Here is a 16363-nt window from a genome sequence, read left to right on the forward strand (position 1 = left end):
CTGGTGGTTCTAGGAACCCAGCCCTTTCCACTCGAATTTAAAGCATGAATGTGAAGGTTTGGCCTCACTGTCTAAGGGTGAACCACCTGCACCTCCACCTAACAGCACCTCTGCCCTGCTGAGCGGGCGCGACCCCCCGCGGCACCTCCGCCTGAGCCGTTAGCGTCTCCGCGCAGGCTCGAGCCCCTAGGGTCGGACTGGCCCCGCCGGAAGTCCTTCCCCACGTTGTTCCAGGGGTGGGACTCGCGCCCGCCCAACGTGGAGCCCCCGAAACCCTCGGGGCAGCAGCTGGGTCAGGGGCGGCCCGCCCTGCTGCCCCGGGGCCTCTCCCAGGCCCCTCGGCGGCGCTGCCCCAGGCCTTACCCGTGTGGCTCCTCTTGTGGACCATGAGCACATTGGGGCCGATGCAAATGATGCCACAGACATCACACTTTAGTTTGCCGTTAGGAAGTCGGATGCCGCCAGCTCCCGACAGAGCTCTGCCGCCTTGGCCACCGTGGGAGCCATTCGCGTCCTCTCCCGCGGCACCGAGCGCGCGCAAGTCCTGGGCACAAGCGTCCCCATTCCTGTCACAGGCATGTCCCTTCTCTTCGTCACTCTGAGCCTCTACTTTAACATTACCGGCTGAAAGACACAACACAGGGGCCGCTCAGTGTCATCGCAGAAACAGGGCGCAGCAACACAGCAGAGAGCGGGCCCAGGGCTCCCACCTGGGGGCCGAGCAGCTGCTACCACGGGGATGGCGGGGGACAGCGGGCGTGGGGACACCTGCCCGCCCGCCCGCCCTCCGCAGGTCCGGGTGGTGGTGCCTGCGAAGGCCTGGGGAAGGTACTCCCGCCTCTTGCTCTAAGGCCACGGACCCGCAGGGACAGCCTGTGGCACCTCTGGAGCACCCGAGGCCTGGCCTGCACCGGCTCCCCCGGGGAGCCCCATCCACCAGAGTATGGACCCCATCAGCTGTGTCCCGGGGTTGCGACCTTGTTGGGCAAAATCCCTCCTTAGTGGTTATGGGGCCTGAGAAGCCTCGGTCCCTCCAGGCTGCCTTCCTGTCTGCTGCGTAAGTAACGGAACGAAGCTCGGCCGCCTGTGCCCGGCCGCTGAGCAGGCTCCCGACAGGTGTCTGCTTCTTCGGTACCTGACGTCCCCTCTTTGCGTGTTAGTCCCCGCGAACCGAGGACAGTTCTCTACTGACTTTAAGCAGGAGGGAGGTCTGTTCAGAGCCAGGGCAGGCAAGGCCCCGGGGGAGGGATTCCGGGTCCTGCCCTCTTCTAGGTTCCCTGGAAAATGCAGACAAAGCCCTGGGGCGGGATTCCGGGTCCTGCCCTGTTCTAGGTTCCCGGGAAAATGCAGGCAAAGCCCCGGGTCTCTGGGGCGAAGACGGAGCCGTCCACAGCCGGCACCGGCCAGGCTCCGCAGAAGCCAACGCCACGCACGTTTCTATCGGAAAGCGGTTCCTGGACCGTCACGATAGCGCGAGTCTAGGCCCGGGGAGCTTGGAGGGCTCCCTCTTTTAAGTGAAAACAATGGAAACAGAGAAATCCCCGCCACACCGGTGACTCACCAGGAGAGAGCAAAGGGAACGGAAATGTTTACAGTGTCTCTGGAATGAGGGCAAGTGAATGAACATGTGCGAGGAGGGGACCCGTAGGTGTCTCTGTGCTGCCTCGGAGAGAGGTTTGCGAAAACATTTAAGCAGTTTACAGGTTAATAAAACCAGTTCTTATCACTTACGCCATTTTAAATGTAGGCTTTTTTCTTTCTCTCGTCAAGATGCAAGATTAGGAATATTTTAATCCTTACTTAATGTTTAGGCTTTTAAATGGAATGAAGTCAGCCCTGGCTGGTTCAGCTCAGTGGTTAGAGTGTCGGCCTGGGGACTGAAGGGGCTCGGGTTCGATTCCGGCCAAGGGCATGTACCTGGGTTGCAGGCTCGGTCCCCAGCCCCGGTCGGGGCGCGTGTGGGAGGCAGCCGATCTGTGTCTCTCTCTCCCATCGATGTTTCTCTCTCACTCCCTTCCACTCTCTCTGAAAAAAAGTGATGGAAAAAATATCCTCAGGCGAGGGTTAAAAACAGTTTTTTAAAAATTAAATGGAACGAAGTCAGGGAGAGAGAAAAGAGGAAGTCTATGAAGAGACAAGTTACAAACAGAGTCACATCTCCTCGGGTAGCGAGGGACACGCACCAGCACAGAGAAGGTCCAGGGGGTTATGTTTTTAACTTTTAAGGGGAAAAAAAAGGCGCTGAGGGGAGGGGACAAGTCTCCCCAATGACCACTAGGTGGCGACGTTGGCCCAGGACAGTTTGGTTGCTGTTTGGTGGGCAGGTCATCAGTCAACAGCCACTGGCCCACCCGCGTGGCTCAGCGGGGGAGTGTTGACCCCTGAAGCAGGGATTGCGGTTCGATTCCCGGTCAGGGCATGTGCCCGGGTTGCGGGCTCGATCCCCAGCAGGGGGCGTGCAGGAGGCAGCCGGTCCATGACTCTCATCATTGATGTTTCTATCCCCCCTCCCTTCCTCTCTCTGAAATCAATAAAAACATATATATATATTTTAAGTCAACAGCCCCTGTGCCAGGGGGATATTTACAATTTGGGTGCATGGGGGAGGGGAGAAAGAGAGAGAGAAATACTAATACCTGTGAGCCCAATTGTTTAGTATATACAGGCAGTGCATCCAAACACACACCATCTATCTTATTAAAGCTCCAGTGTCCTAGATTCCATTTATTTTCAGGCATTTCTTATATACTGAAACATTCACCAAAGGACCTGCTTCGACACTGCCACATGCTTGAGCCTCCACGTCCTCAAGTCAGTGACACGCGTCTTAGGTTGTATTGCCTTACCCTGGAGTGCACCTGACTTCTTAACATTTCAACAGTGTGACTGTTCACCTCAAAATTCATATTAGTTCTCCGTCCCAGTACTGCAATGTCTCATATAATCAAATAAGCCCACGTACACATGTGTACACATACACAAACATTTACATGCCTGCATACATACATACATACATACACGGCACACAGAAATAAAGATCAAACTAGTGGTTAAAAGGTGAGTCCAAGGAGCATTAGCAGGAGAAGGGTCTCTGGAGCCGAGTAAGTGGGAAAGGCAGCCAGCCCAGGTTGCGGGAAAGGGTCTGACTTGGAGCGACACTGATAAATCCTTTAGATCCCCGGCGGTTTCTGATACCCAGGATGCGGGACACCCGCCTCCCCGTTCCCGATGGCGCCTAGATCAGAGCCCGCAGGACGCCTGTGGCGGGTTCACAGGCGCTGTCTTCAACCCACTGACCCAGGCTCTGGTTAAGTCCTAAGGGGTAACCTGCTTGTATCACTTCGAATATTCGACTATCCGTATGTTTTCAAAAAGCAATCTCCACTCCTTGAAATACACCTTCAAGGATGCTGCTCAGCTACACTCACGATCTCTCCTCTCCCGAGGCCTAAAACTGAAAGACGAGATTAACATCTGCTCTGGGCTTAACAGCTCAGACCGGGAGTGGCCGCGGTGCCCCACGAGCGCTGCGAAGGCCTGCGGCCCGCGACGCCTCTCGGTTGTGAAATGAACACTGCGGAGCAACGGAAGGGCAGGGCGGGCCTTCTCCTGTCCTGCAGGGTTGGAGGACGACCCTGAAAACAGGCTGGGCTGTTCAACGGTGACAGAAAGCCCGGCCATGTCATCAGCTGCTCACTAAAAAGGAGACAGCCACACGCTAATAACAAAACTGGTAACGGCACCGGCACAGGAACAGCTCCATTCACGCTGCTGTTTCTTCTGCCCTTTGTTACTCCCGTAACCACAGAGGGTTGCTTAATAGCACATCTCTGGACATCTGACATGTCACGTATGCCCAGCCGGGCGGCTCAGTCGGCTGAGAGCATCCGTGCACCGCGAGGTTGCCACTTTGACTCCCGGTCAGGGCACACGCCTGGGTTGTGGGCTCCATCCCTAGTAGGGGGCGTGCAGGAGGCAGCTGATCAATATTTCTCTCTCTCTCTCTCTCCCTCTCCCTTTCTTTCTCTCTAAAAAAAAAAAATCAAAAAATCAATAAAAGCATTTAAAAAATATTAATAAAATGTCACCTATGTCCTTTATCAAAAAAATGATGTTGCTGATGGGAGCCATTTCATGAACAGAACGGCCAATGTTTAATTGATCTCATGTCGTCAAGCATGGAAAAAGGTGATGAAGACACACACAATATTCACACGATGGAAACAGAGAGTGAAATGGACACACATTTCCATTTTTCAGAAGCAAAGCATATACTTACGAGAGAAAGAATTGGGAATTATTGCATGAAAATCCCTAAAGCCATCAGCCCCATAGGAAACTGCAACAAAAAAGCACAGAGAGAGAAAGCGGGTTGATACCATTTCAGAGATGCAGGAAGAGTTTACAAGAAAACATCACTTTTTAAAAAAGAAAGTGGTATTGCTCAAAGCCATTACTTAGCTCCAGATGGGCTACTGTTTGCTCTCAGGCAGTGAAAAGGTGGCCGCAGTTACTCAGGAACGGGGCCGCTGCTCCCGGAGGCCCGAGCTCGCCATGTGTGTCACACAGGAGCAGTGGGGAGCAGCCTCCGGTGTGTGACCTCGTGGGGGTTTCTACCCTAAACCATTCAAATGGCGAGTGACCTGAGCTGTACACACAGGCCCAGGATGCGGGCACCTTAGCCAGGCTTCTGCTGGGAGATGCTCGTTTCACAAAGGCAGGTGCTCATGATGGGCGGGTTGCATGGCGAGTGATCGTCACTCAGCCTGTGCCCAGAAAAGTAGAAAACATTCATGCCCACACCAAGTGGGGAAGAAAGAGCATTGTCCCTACTTCAAAGAGAGCTACTGAATTTATGTGGGTCTTATCATAAATGCGATCACCACCTTAAATCTTCCAATTCTCATTTTTTTATAGGTCAGAGCTTCCTAGGGAGTGCCTGTGTCTTAAGACTTAGTAGCTACCACACATGCACACACATGCACATAGTTTCTCTCCAGGAGGGCCACCCCGGTGACCCTCAGGCACGTCTACACAGATGCACACACTGGTACACATGCACACACACACAGACATAGGCACATGAGTGCATGCACACACTCACAGTGTCTCTCCAGGAGGGCTACCTCGGTGACCCTCAGGTACCTGCACAAGTGGCTGCTAAATTAAACTCATTCGATGGGCCCCTGAGTCAGCAGAGTAAGATGGTGCCATCCTGGGGGAAGCAAACCTGCAGAACTTTGTTTAAACCAATGTTTTCCAAACGGATCTAACCACAGATGCCCTTTTCCCCACAAAAAGTCTATTAAACTATCAGGATACCAAGCAAACCCAAATTGGGAGACGAGTCCAAAGCTGTTGCTTGAACCAATGGGCTTAGTACTTTCCTAGCAAATGCCTAGCCTTCCTCTCCTTGTCCTGCTCCCTGGTCACCCAAATCCAACAAAGAGAGTCAGTGTCACAGACGTGGTCAGACAGAGCTGATACCACTTGGTCTGCCAGGCATGTATGTGCTCATGGGCCTACAGGCAGTTGTCAGTCCAATGCTGGCTCCCAGAGGCCTTTGCAATCGGTCATCTTCACTGAGCTCTGACCCTTCATATCAACTTCCTGAACCTCGGTCGTTTCGTGTCCTAGAGGCACAGCCACCTCAAATGATGGGGGAAACAGCAAAGATGTTTTAAGGTAGGTATTACCTTTTTAAAATGGGGACATTGCAATATGTGATGTGACATAAAACTGTCTGGTGAAATAATTGCACAGTTCCCCAGGACCGTGCCAATTAGGGGCTGGATGGCAACTGATGTGAAAGTCAAGTTCCTAGCTCACCCCTCCAGCTCTGAGGCCCTGGCTCATGTGGCGCCGAGGACAGACACGGGGAGTTCAAGTTCACTGCTACACTGGCTAGCGGGGGAGCTCAGGGGTGAGAACTGATACAATGTATCTAAAACTTCCCACCACGAGAGACTGCAGACCTCGGGCAGTCCAAGCGTGAGTCCTGAAATATGAAATTTTGTCACAATGTTTCCATTTCACCCATGACTGTTCAACATAAATGATATCAAATACTTCGCTGGACACTACATGTTAACTGTTTTCAGGAGGATCTGTTCTTTGCCTAGTGTAAGTCCAACTAACTTTGAAAGTTTTGTCCTTAATATTTGATTCCCTAAAAATTATGAAAAGTCTAAAAAACAAAACCTAGCTGTGGCTCCAGAGCCCATCTACTGCTCCCAGGAGAGCGGGGCCCGTGGGAACTCGCTGCTGCTCACGCACCACGTAGCTCACATGCGTCGGCTCCTGAGTTCCAAAAAGAAGAGGTCAGTCCTCATGGACAGGTCATTGTCCCAGAGCAACATGTGACAATGTGACAACGTGTCTTGTCCTGTCCTGTCCTGTGGACTCTACTGTCTCTAGTCAGCCCCGCACCTGTGCAAGGGGTCACTGGGAGCTTTGCAAATGCCAGGCACACACAGAGCTCTTCCCATACCCTACCTCTCATCCCCACCAGGGTCCTACGCGGCAGGGACTATCACCCGTTTACTGGGGAGGAGACTGGGCTGCGAGGTGGATCTGGAATGTGCCCTCTTGGTGGCTGGCTTGCAAATATGCAAATCTGAGAGCGTGTCCAATGCACACATTACGGTCAGTATTCCAGACATGCCGTCTCCTCCTGCAGGGAAGGCTTCGGGAAGCTGTGAAAGTTACGGCGGCAGCACACACATGTGCACATACACGTGTACACACACACTCAGACACATAGGGGAGAAAGGGCGCATTTACCAACAGAGTTCCCTACACGCCCGTCCTCCCAGCACCCCACCCGCTGGCCCTAGAAGCTGCTGCCACGGGGCAGGGAGCAGGGAAGGGACGGTCCCATGACCGGCTCTCGGCCTTGTCTCCAAGTCCAGTAAATTCCACCCCAGATTTCAGGCCATTGTTATAAAAGTGCAGAGAGTAAAAGACTCAACATCTCATTTTCTAAATTTCAGGAACTACATCCTCTTATCAGGAGTAAACTGAGTTCACTTGTGGGAATGTCTGTTGCCTAAATCATCGCTGACGTGCTCCGATAAAACGCTGTTGCTGCCTCAGATTCTGAGTCCTGCTCACACTGCCCAGCTGAAGAACGTTCTGGAAAGAAGCCCCCCCCCGCCCCCCCGCCAGCCTGCATGTAGCCACGCGTATAAACATCAGCTGTTGCCCCTGCAGGGAGACGGGAAAACATTCTCGAGATTTTCAAGTCGGAGACCGATCCCCGCAATTTTCTGGCAGGAAGCACGTTTAGATTTGTACTCAGGGGAATTGAGAAATATGCTGGCGTTTGGCTTTTATACATTTTATTTAGATCACATTAGCCTCCCAGGCATGGTCAGTCCACTTGTCTCTAATTAACTTGTGTGAGCGCGGCTAGCAGTGACCTTTGCAATGCGTTTCACTGTCACCTGTGGTCACGCTAGAGCAAGAGACCCTGAGGCGAAGGACGCGACACCCCGCACGGAGCTGGACGCTGAGGCCAGGCTCCCACGGGAGACCCAGTTATGCCACACCCGGGTCCTCTGGGAATTCTTCCACACTGGACGTGGCCGGAGTGGACACCCATCCTTAAATCATCCCCTAAGCGGGGGCTCGAGGTTTGCTCGGGGGGTGGGAGCTCGAGCCAACGTGTCCGACTGCTCGCCGCGGGGGCTACTGTCTGTCTAGACTCACAGAGCGGGAGCTGAAACACAGGCAGGTTAAGGTTGGACCCAGACACGGAGCCAGGGGCGTCCCTGTGACCGTCACCTGCACGGAGTCGCCGCTGAGCTGCGCCTGCAGGTGTGTGTGGAGGCCCCTGCCCTGCGCAGGCCCCGTGAGGACAGGAGGGACTGGGCACACTCTCCATGTGACGGGTTTGTTGTTGTTAATCCCCACCCGAGGATATTTTTCCCATTGATTTTAGGGACAGTGGGAGGAGGGAGAGAGAAACATCGACGGGAGAGGGACACATCAATTGGTTGCCTCCTGCACACACCCCGACTGGGGCCAGAGGTTGAACTTGCAACCCAAGGACGTGCCCTCGACCAGGAACTGAACCCATGACCCTTCGGAGTGCAGACCGAGGCTCACACTACTGAGCCACACAGGCCAGGCTCGGGACAGTCCCGTGTTCACTACAACCCTGGGAGGGAGGGGAAGAAGGGCAGTGAAGGGATGTGGAGCCGACGCCCTCACCCCTCATCTGGGTGTCTGGAGCGTGGGCCCCGGAGCGGGTGAGTGTCACCTACTGGGCGTGCACCCCTGCTGGTGTGACAGTGTGGGCTCAGATGTGGGTTTCCTGGCGGCATGTTCTCACTGACGCAACAGGATGAGCTGCTGGTGCCTGTGGAAAAGGGAGTTTGGCAAAGGAAGTCTTAAAGACGAGAGGAAACCTTCTGACTGTTAGCTTGCCCCGCCGGCCAAAGTGTGGTCGCTGGGCAGCTGTCCCCACGAGGAGGCCTGGCCAGGCTGCTCCCGCCTGAAGTGGGCAGACAGAGGGGGGCTGAGGACTGGAGACCCAGCTGACCTCCATTCTCCTGCAGCCCAGTGCTCCAGGCTCCCTGGCCCTGCCCACACTCCTGGCCTTTCCCTCCTGTCCCCGTGGCTGGCACTGTGTCAGGCCCCAGAGAGTCCAGGAGCCCAGGCTTGGCTTCAGGGAGGCCAGAGATAAAGTAATCTTCCCCAGGACACGCAGAGGGTGGGCCCCGCTGTCCCTCCCTTCCAGAGGTTGGCAGGGGCGTCCCTGCCAGAATTCCAAGCAAGCGGTGACTCAGCAAAGGAAGAGAAACAGCTCATGTCTCACTGTCCCTTGTCCCCGAGCCCCCAGCTTACTGTCCCTGGTCCCTGAGCCCCCAGGTGCAGCCCTCTGTCTTCCCACAGGCTCTGAGCTTGAAGGGCAGTGTTCGCGGGGTCATCGTGGGGGACCCCGGGGCAGTCAGCAGGCCACCGCGTAGAGACGAAGCCTTCGATCCTGACTTTCCCATTTCTTCCTGTTCTCCTCCCAAAAAGCATGTTTCTCAGGCCGCCAGCTGGGGGGTCTGGGGTGGGAAGGAGCAGAGTGTACAAGACACCCCCGCGTGTCTGCAGCCGAGCCGGTTACAGAGGGCAGGGCTGAGGCTGGGAGCTGCGGCTGGGGCGAAAGCATGTGGGGTGGATGCACTAGGGCACACGTGTGTGTGTGCATGTGTGCACGTGTGTGTTCATGTGTAAACGGCCCACAGAGATCGCTCTTCCTGCTCACACATTTGCAAAGGCAGCTCAGTGCCATGGATGCCCAGGACCCAGAGCTGCCCCGGGCACTGAGGAGTCACCCACAAGCTCACTTCCTCCTAACTGGGGGGCTCCTGCAGGGGCCCCCGGGAAAGGAGCGCGGCTCCCAATGGAAGTGACACCCTGATGATACGGTGTTCAGTGACCGTGCCAGCGGACTGCTACCCCGGGTAAGAGAAACGGGAAGCACTAGCGTTCCCCCTCTTCCACTGAAGAGCCGTAAGGCCTCCCCTTCCCCTCCCTCTCTCCCGGCTCATCTTTCCTCACTTTCTGCGCGAGGCTGGACAAGTGCTGGGCACTCGTGTGGCCTACAGGAGGCTCTGGCCGTCGCTCTGGGCGCTGGTCTCAGGAAGTCCCCTCCTTTAGGGAGCAGCTTTCCTTTGAACCTGGGCCCCGCGGCCTCCCTTTCCCTCTCCCCGCAGTTTCTGATTCAACACCACTTCCTGGGACACGTGTGAACAGAACCGGCGAGGTCATGAGGGTCCCACTTCAAATCCGGGCACTGTCAGCTGTCCCCACATCTGTTGCTGGCACTGGGGCTGGCGGCTGTGACGCACTTTCCACACACCAGCTCCTCTCTTTCTGGAAGGAGCCCCAGAGGACAAGGTGACCCCCTTCACACCGAAAGGTCACCGCCTGCCAAGGCCGTGGGCTTGTGCACCAGGGTGGGTGCCCACCACGCCCAAGGGTTTCACCAGGAAATCAGACGAGGAAAACCCAGTCTCCGAGCACAGGGGAGCCTGAGGGGCCGGGGGAGGAAGACGTGGCCAAGACTTTGCTGGGGATCCATGTCCTCGGGAGACGCGAGCAAACCCAGGGCAGGGAGCTCGGTGGGGGAAGTGACAGCAGAGCCTGGCCTCCTGCAGGGCAACCGCCCCGGGAAGCGGGAGGAGGGAGTCCCCAGTGGAAAGGGGGCAGCTGATCCTGGGGGCTCGGCAGGCACGAGGGGGGTCACAGGGGCCGTGGGAGCCGAGAGGACGGCCCTGCCCTGGGGGGTCTCACGGTGGGAGCCGGGCTGGGTGTCGGGATGGCGGTGGCTGGAAGAGGGGAGACACACAGGAGGTGATCCCAACACCCCACAGACAGAAAGAGGGAAGCTGGGAGCCGGCGGCAAGAGAGCTTCCAAGGCACCAGCCCCGCAGAGCACGCGCCCCCCCCCCCCCCCCCCCCCCCCCCCCGTCTGGTCTGGAGCCGCCGCCAATGGAAACTCAGATTCAGGGAGACGCGTCCCGGTCCGCCGGCCCTGGGCTCCAGAAGCCCCAACTTCTGCATTCTGTCATCTTCCCTCCCAGCCGTCCATCCCCCGCCCGGCCCAGATGCCTCCGGGAGGCAGGCCGGGCGCGATTGTGACAGGCGGCCTGTGTCATAGTGTAACTGGGTGTCCACATCCTCCCGGCCCAGAAGAGGAACCCGGCGAATAATGAAATACAGGGATGCAGGGAAAGAGGAAGCCCGGCAACCGAAGCGCAAGAGCTGCGGAGAAGCCACGGAAAGGGAAGCGGGAGCGCGGGATGCAGGGAGCTCGGCGGGCCGCGGGCATCTCCCGCAGCACACTCGCCCCAGCACACACTCACTCAGGCACACTCACATACGCTCAGAGACACACACACTGACACACTCACACTCACACTGACACACACTCATACCAGCACACACTCAGGCACACTCACAAATGCTCACACACACACTGACACACTCAGACACACTCACACTCACTGACACACACACTCACATATATGCTCACAGACACACACACTCACTGACACACACTCACATATATGTTCAGACACACACAATCACATTGACACACACTCAGACACACTCACACTCAGACACATACTCATTGACACGCTCAGACACACACTGACACACACTCTCCCAATTCCCTCAGCCTTTCTTGCATCTGAATCCGACTCCTGAAAGGGCCTGATGGCCGAGCTCTCAGCACCGGAGGGACAGGGACAAGTCTCTCCCCGGGGGATGTGGTCCAAGTGTCCCTGGCACGTCTGCCCCGCTCGGTACCAGACCCAGGCATTCCTAACAATTCCAGGAGGCCATTCGTTAGGCTTTCTCCTGTGTTTAAACAGCCAGTGTCAAAACATGGCAACCGTTCCTAGCACCCTCGCCGAAAATTTCATTTCAGGGCTGAGACCGAAACACGGACGGACAGACCGGACCAGGAGCACACCTGTCCGTGCAGGTGGGCCCGAGGCCAGGCCACGCGGGGCCTGGAGTCAGGGACAGAGGAGCAGCTGGGAGTTTCCCGTCTGCGCCTCTGTCCGTGGAGATAACCAGGGGCAGCCGAGCAGAGCCATTCCCGGCGGAGCGGTTGGGAGGCTGCTCACAGGGGCCTTATCTCGCTTTTCCAGGGCCCGCGGCCGAGGGGCCCGGCCGGGAGGGGTTCCCGCCACCTCCCAGGCCTCCCGGCTCGAAGGAAAAGCTCCCTCCCAGGCGCAGGTGCAAAACGAACCATTTCCCTCCTTGTTTTCCTGGGACACACTGGCCTCCTCGGGAAAACTGCTGACTATCCCCTGAAGCCTGACCCTGGAGTGGCCCCTTCTCCGAATCGTCTTTCAGTTTATTCTTTGCAAACGGACCTGTGCAAATTCACTTGGGAGGGGCTGCGGGCCTGAGGACTGTCCTGCGTGTCCACCTCCATCCTGCTGTCCAGTCTCCTCATTCCTTCAACCCTTGGCCGTTGCCCGCCGATGGGAGTGCTCTGACGGGCTCCCCACCGCCCCGAGATCCAGGAGGGAGGTCGAGGTTCCCTGCATGGGGGCCCAGTGCCAGGGCTGCTGGGGGAGGAGGCCCGTCTTCCCCTGAAACCCCCCCGCCCTCTGCCATGCCCGGTGACCCCACCCGAAGGTGTCCTGGGACAGCTCCCTCTAACTCTGCATCACTCGTGTCTCCACCCCCACAGGCCGTTGGGACACAGCGGTGTGACCCCGAGCAGGCTGAGCACGCCAAGTAAAACCAGGGTGGTTGACATCTTCCCCCCACATCCCTCTGCCCCGAGATGAACTTCAGGTGATGCGACCAGCTTTCTCGGAGCGCCTGGGGCCAGCTCTCTGTGCTGCTGAGATGTCACACTCAGCCTGTGGCTGCAGGCCTGTCACTGAGGGCACCGGCTCTTTACTTTAAAATCCTCTCAATACCAGGAAAAGAGCAGCAATGCTGGGGGGATGGGGGGGGCGGAAGGCCTGAGACTCCAAACCTCCGAGTCTGTTTCCCTCTGGTTTTGGCAAGTTGGTTTCTCATCTCTGAATCTTGTTCTCTTCTGGTTGTTGGTGTGTGTGTGTGTGTGTGTGTGTGCATGTGTCTAAAAATATATGTGGTAGCACAGACGCCACCTCGGGCACCATGTGTGCTGCGGACGCCTGGGTCCCCCCAGCCTGCCTCTCGCCCCCTCAGGCAGTGTGACCCCGGGCCCTGTCCCTGCTGTCCATGTGCTCTCTGTCCCCTGCCCTAGGCGTCGAGGCTACGGGAGGGGCTGTGCTCACCCAGAGCTGCCAGTTCTCACCCTGTCACCCTCGCTGGGACAGCTGTGGCCGAGGGGGCGCCTGTATGCAGTCCCTCAGGTGGCTCAGAAGTGAGACCGAAGCCCAGTCCCCACCTCTGTCCATTGCCCTGCCCCCAGGGTTACCTTTCAGATGAGATGAACTATCTGCTCAGAGGGCTCTGGCTGGGCTGCTGTGGAGGGACCCAGGCCTGAGAATCACTGACCTCTTCCCAGTGAAGGCACCTGAGCTACAGGTGAACTTGGGGGTGGGTGCAGGGGGAGACTCTGCCTTCTCTGGATCCTTTTGCCATTGAGTTTTTAAAAAATTAAATGTATTGGGGTGACATTGGTTAATAAAATTATATAGGCTTCGAGTGTACAGTTCTACAATACATTACCTCTATATTGTATTGTGTGCCCACCACCCAAAGTCAAATCTTCTTCCACCACCATGTACTTGACACTCTTTACCAAAAAGGCAACCAACCCAATGGGAGAAGATATTTGCAAACAATAGCTCCAACAAGGGGTTAATATGCAAAATATTTAAAGAACTCACACAACTCAACACCAAACAAACAATCCAATTAAAAAATGGACAGAAGCTCTGGACAGAGACTTCTCCCAAGAAAACATACAAAGAGCCATTGGGTTTTAATACAGTCCCCACATCCCAGCTCTGGGATGTCTCCCACCTTGTCACGGGGTTTCTGGAAGAAACACATGAATGAGTCATCTACACTTTTCAATAAATGAAAGTTTAGTAACTTGCTGGTAGATTTAGAGATTTGCTAGCAAGAGAGACCTTTCAATAGCAGGAGGTAGGTGAAGACCACGGGGACCCTGGCTGGCATCAGGTTGCCCACAGCCCCTGGGGCCAGAGGGCCTGGTCTCACGTGGAAGCTCCTACACGTCCGGCCTCGTGTCCCCACCGGAGGACCAGCTTCCACAGTCAGTCAGTCTGTCTGTGACTTCAGAGGGCCCCTAATGTCTGTCTGGAGATGAGGCCCCAAGGAGGAGGCCGCCTCCTTATGCCACGCCCCTCACCAGCGTTAGCAGGCACTGCAGAGGTCAGGCCTCAAGGTCAAATGTGAGGAACGTGGAAAGGCCAGCAGAGGTCCACCGGGTGGGCAGCCAGACACCAGGCCCATCGTGGTCGGCGTGGGCATCAGAGAGATTGAAAACGTGACCCCTCTGCCTCACTCTGAGTTGCGAAATGCAACCACGCAAACCTGGGAAAATAAAGATTTCCCAGAGTCTCGCGGTTGGTCTCACCCCATTGACATTACACAGACAAGTGAAGCTCCATCTGCAGCTGCTGGTGGCAATAGGTCAAGAAGAAAGAAAGTAAAACCGGCCACTGAGGCAATCAAGTAAAAGTGAAGTAAAAAGTCTTTGAACTAAAATTCACCTATTTACTCAGGGCGAGTCCCTCTGCTCAGGGGGGCCCTGCGCCCTCCTCTACTGCACAGTCGTGAAAATAATTCCAGGGTCCCTTCTTATCTAACACCCAGCACATCTGAAGCTGCAAATTAGAAAGGAGAGAGACAGACAGAAAATACTGCCGAAGGGATGAAGCCCAATGGACAAGAGAATTCAAAGTCAGGGTCATGCGGGGACAGGGAGACGCTCTCCACATGCAGTGACACTTTCTGAAGGGGAGTTCAGGACCCATCTGGTCAGACAAAGGCGCAGTGGGCCTTCTGGGTACATAGTTGCAATTTGTAACTTTATGGAAAATCTGGAAACCCAGGCCCGCTCCCCTGGAGGCTTGATACATGTTTGCAAAGGAACAAATGAATGAATGAATGAGCAAGTGAATGAAATAATGACACAGCCCTCCCTGCTTACGGGCTACAGTGTGCCAAGCAGGTGCCCACAGACGTCTCTCCGTAACGCCAGGGTCAGCATTGGCAAGAGTAAACTTGGGTTCAGAAGAAAAGATCAAGGTATTTCCAAACTATTCTTGAAACAATTACAGTGGGTCTAGTAGGTTCTAGAAAGATCCCTTATCCAGCAGGGTTAAAATACACCAAACACAGAATGGGGCAGGTTTGAGCGGTTTAGAAAGTGTCACTGTAAAGAAACGCCACCCCCACGATGCTACACGAAGAGACGCTGGCTGGGGGCGCTGAGGACACCACGGTGGGCGCAGGCTGTGAGCATGAGCGACCGGTGTCGGGCTCAGATACTACAGGGTTCGCCGACCAGCTTGCTGGACGGTTTCCCACATAATCAGGGCAACAGAAACGCCCCTCACGTCCCCATTTCTGTGCAAAGAAGCAGATTTGGCTGCAACCGCGTGTAAAGTACATGAGCCTCAGGCAGGGGCCGGGGAGTCTGGTGTCAGCTGCTTCCCGGGTCCCGCTGCCAGGAAGGTAGAGTTGGAGGACACACAGAACGTTCTGAGATTAAAAACAGGAAATGGGTGAATTCGGTGCCCCTTCTGGGAAATGATGAAATGAAATGTTTCAACCCCAAGGTGCAATCGTGCAGAGCCCAATGTATCAGGTTCTTAGGACACACGATTTCTCCTCATGATAAATGGCTTTTGAAAATGAAAACACCCAGGTACTAAAACGCACTCCCTCACACGTCCTAACACTGCAGGAGCTGGTGCTCGGGTGTGTCCTGTGAATAGACAGAAGGAGAGAGAGCACGTCGTGGCCAAGTGTGGGGTGGGGAGCGGTTCAGGGAGCTCGACTCAGAACCTGCGGGGATCGTCGCAGGCTGGTGCTGTTCAGGGATGTGACGCACAGAGAATTAGAGAGCGAGGACCGCCGCGTTCAAACCCCGACCCTCGCGCCAGGACCCCCAGCCAGCATCAGGAAAAGCAGGGGTTCAGCCGAAAGTGGGAAACCAGGAGCCCACGCTGCTCGTGTTCACGGACGCGCAATGGCCCGGGTAGAGGCCCGCGTGGCACGACCGCGGGGGTCACTGCTGAGCCCCAGCAGGCGGGGACAGTGGCCCCGCAGCTCGGCCTGCCCGGAGCTCTCTCTTCACAGGGGCAGTGTGCAGATCACACCCAAGCCCTGCGTTTATGAGTAACCGACGCAAATGAGAGGGGTGAGCGCACAGGAGACGCCGGTAAGCCTCACAGCACAGACGTTTTCACACCTCGGCGGCACGTATCTAACGGCTCGGGGAGGCGGTTACGGGTGCGTGATGCCAGGTGTCGCCAGGTGTCGCCGGGGTAACACACGATCACCCGTTTATCTCCCGTCCACCTGCCTCCAAGCCTGGCCCGAGGAGCCTCTGTCCAGCTGCAGAGGCACCTGCCACACACTCCTCGCCACCGGGGAAGATGCTGCTCGTGGCTGCAGCAACTTTACCTTCCCGCCCGCTCAGGTGGCTCCCTTCCCAGAAGGGCCTGGACAACATACCTGGCACCGTGAGCACCAGAGGAGGTGGCAAGGATGGGGAGGGGGAGGCTGGCACTGCCTTCGTGAGAAACGGACCCCAGCGTGGATGCCAGTGTGACCCCACGTTGCTCCCCTGGATGGGGGCCATCAGCATGTGGCTGCTCAGGAGGAGGGGCTGCAGGCTCCAGGCCACAAGGTCGCCTGCTGAGGGCCC

General features: G+C 56.2%; 1 protein-coding gene across 9 annotated transcripts in view; it reads right to left on the bottom strand.

Moving 5' to 3' along the window:
• The window catches only part of IKZF1 (IKAROS family zinc finger 1), a 74121-nt gene that overhangs the window by 23566 nt on the left and 34192 nt on the right, over window positions 1-16363 (bottom strand). For 5 of the 9 annotated variants that reach the window (XM_081146742.1, XM_081146740.1, XM_081146739.1 and 2 more), the window contains exon 4: window positions 364-624. The exons of the other annotated variants lie outside the window; for them this stretch is intronic. In XM_081146742.1, coding sequence (XP_081002868.1) covers window positions 364-624 — 261 coding nt within the window. The remainder of the gene's footprint in view (window positions 1-363; window positions 625-16363) is intronic. 9 annotated transcript variants of the gene reach the window in all.

Source organism: Miniopterus schreibersii, assembly GCF_964146895.1.
Source record: "Miniopterus schreibersii genome assembly, chromosome: 9".
In the NCBI taxonomy this organism is placed as follows: Eukaryota; Metazoa; Chordata; class Mammalia; order Chiroptera; family Miniopteridae; genus Miniopterus; species Miniopterus schreibersii.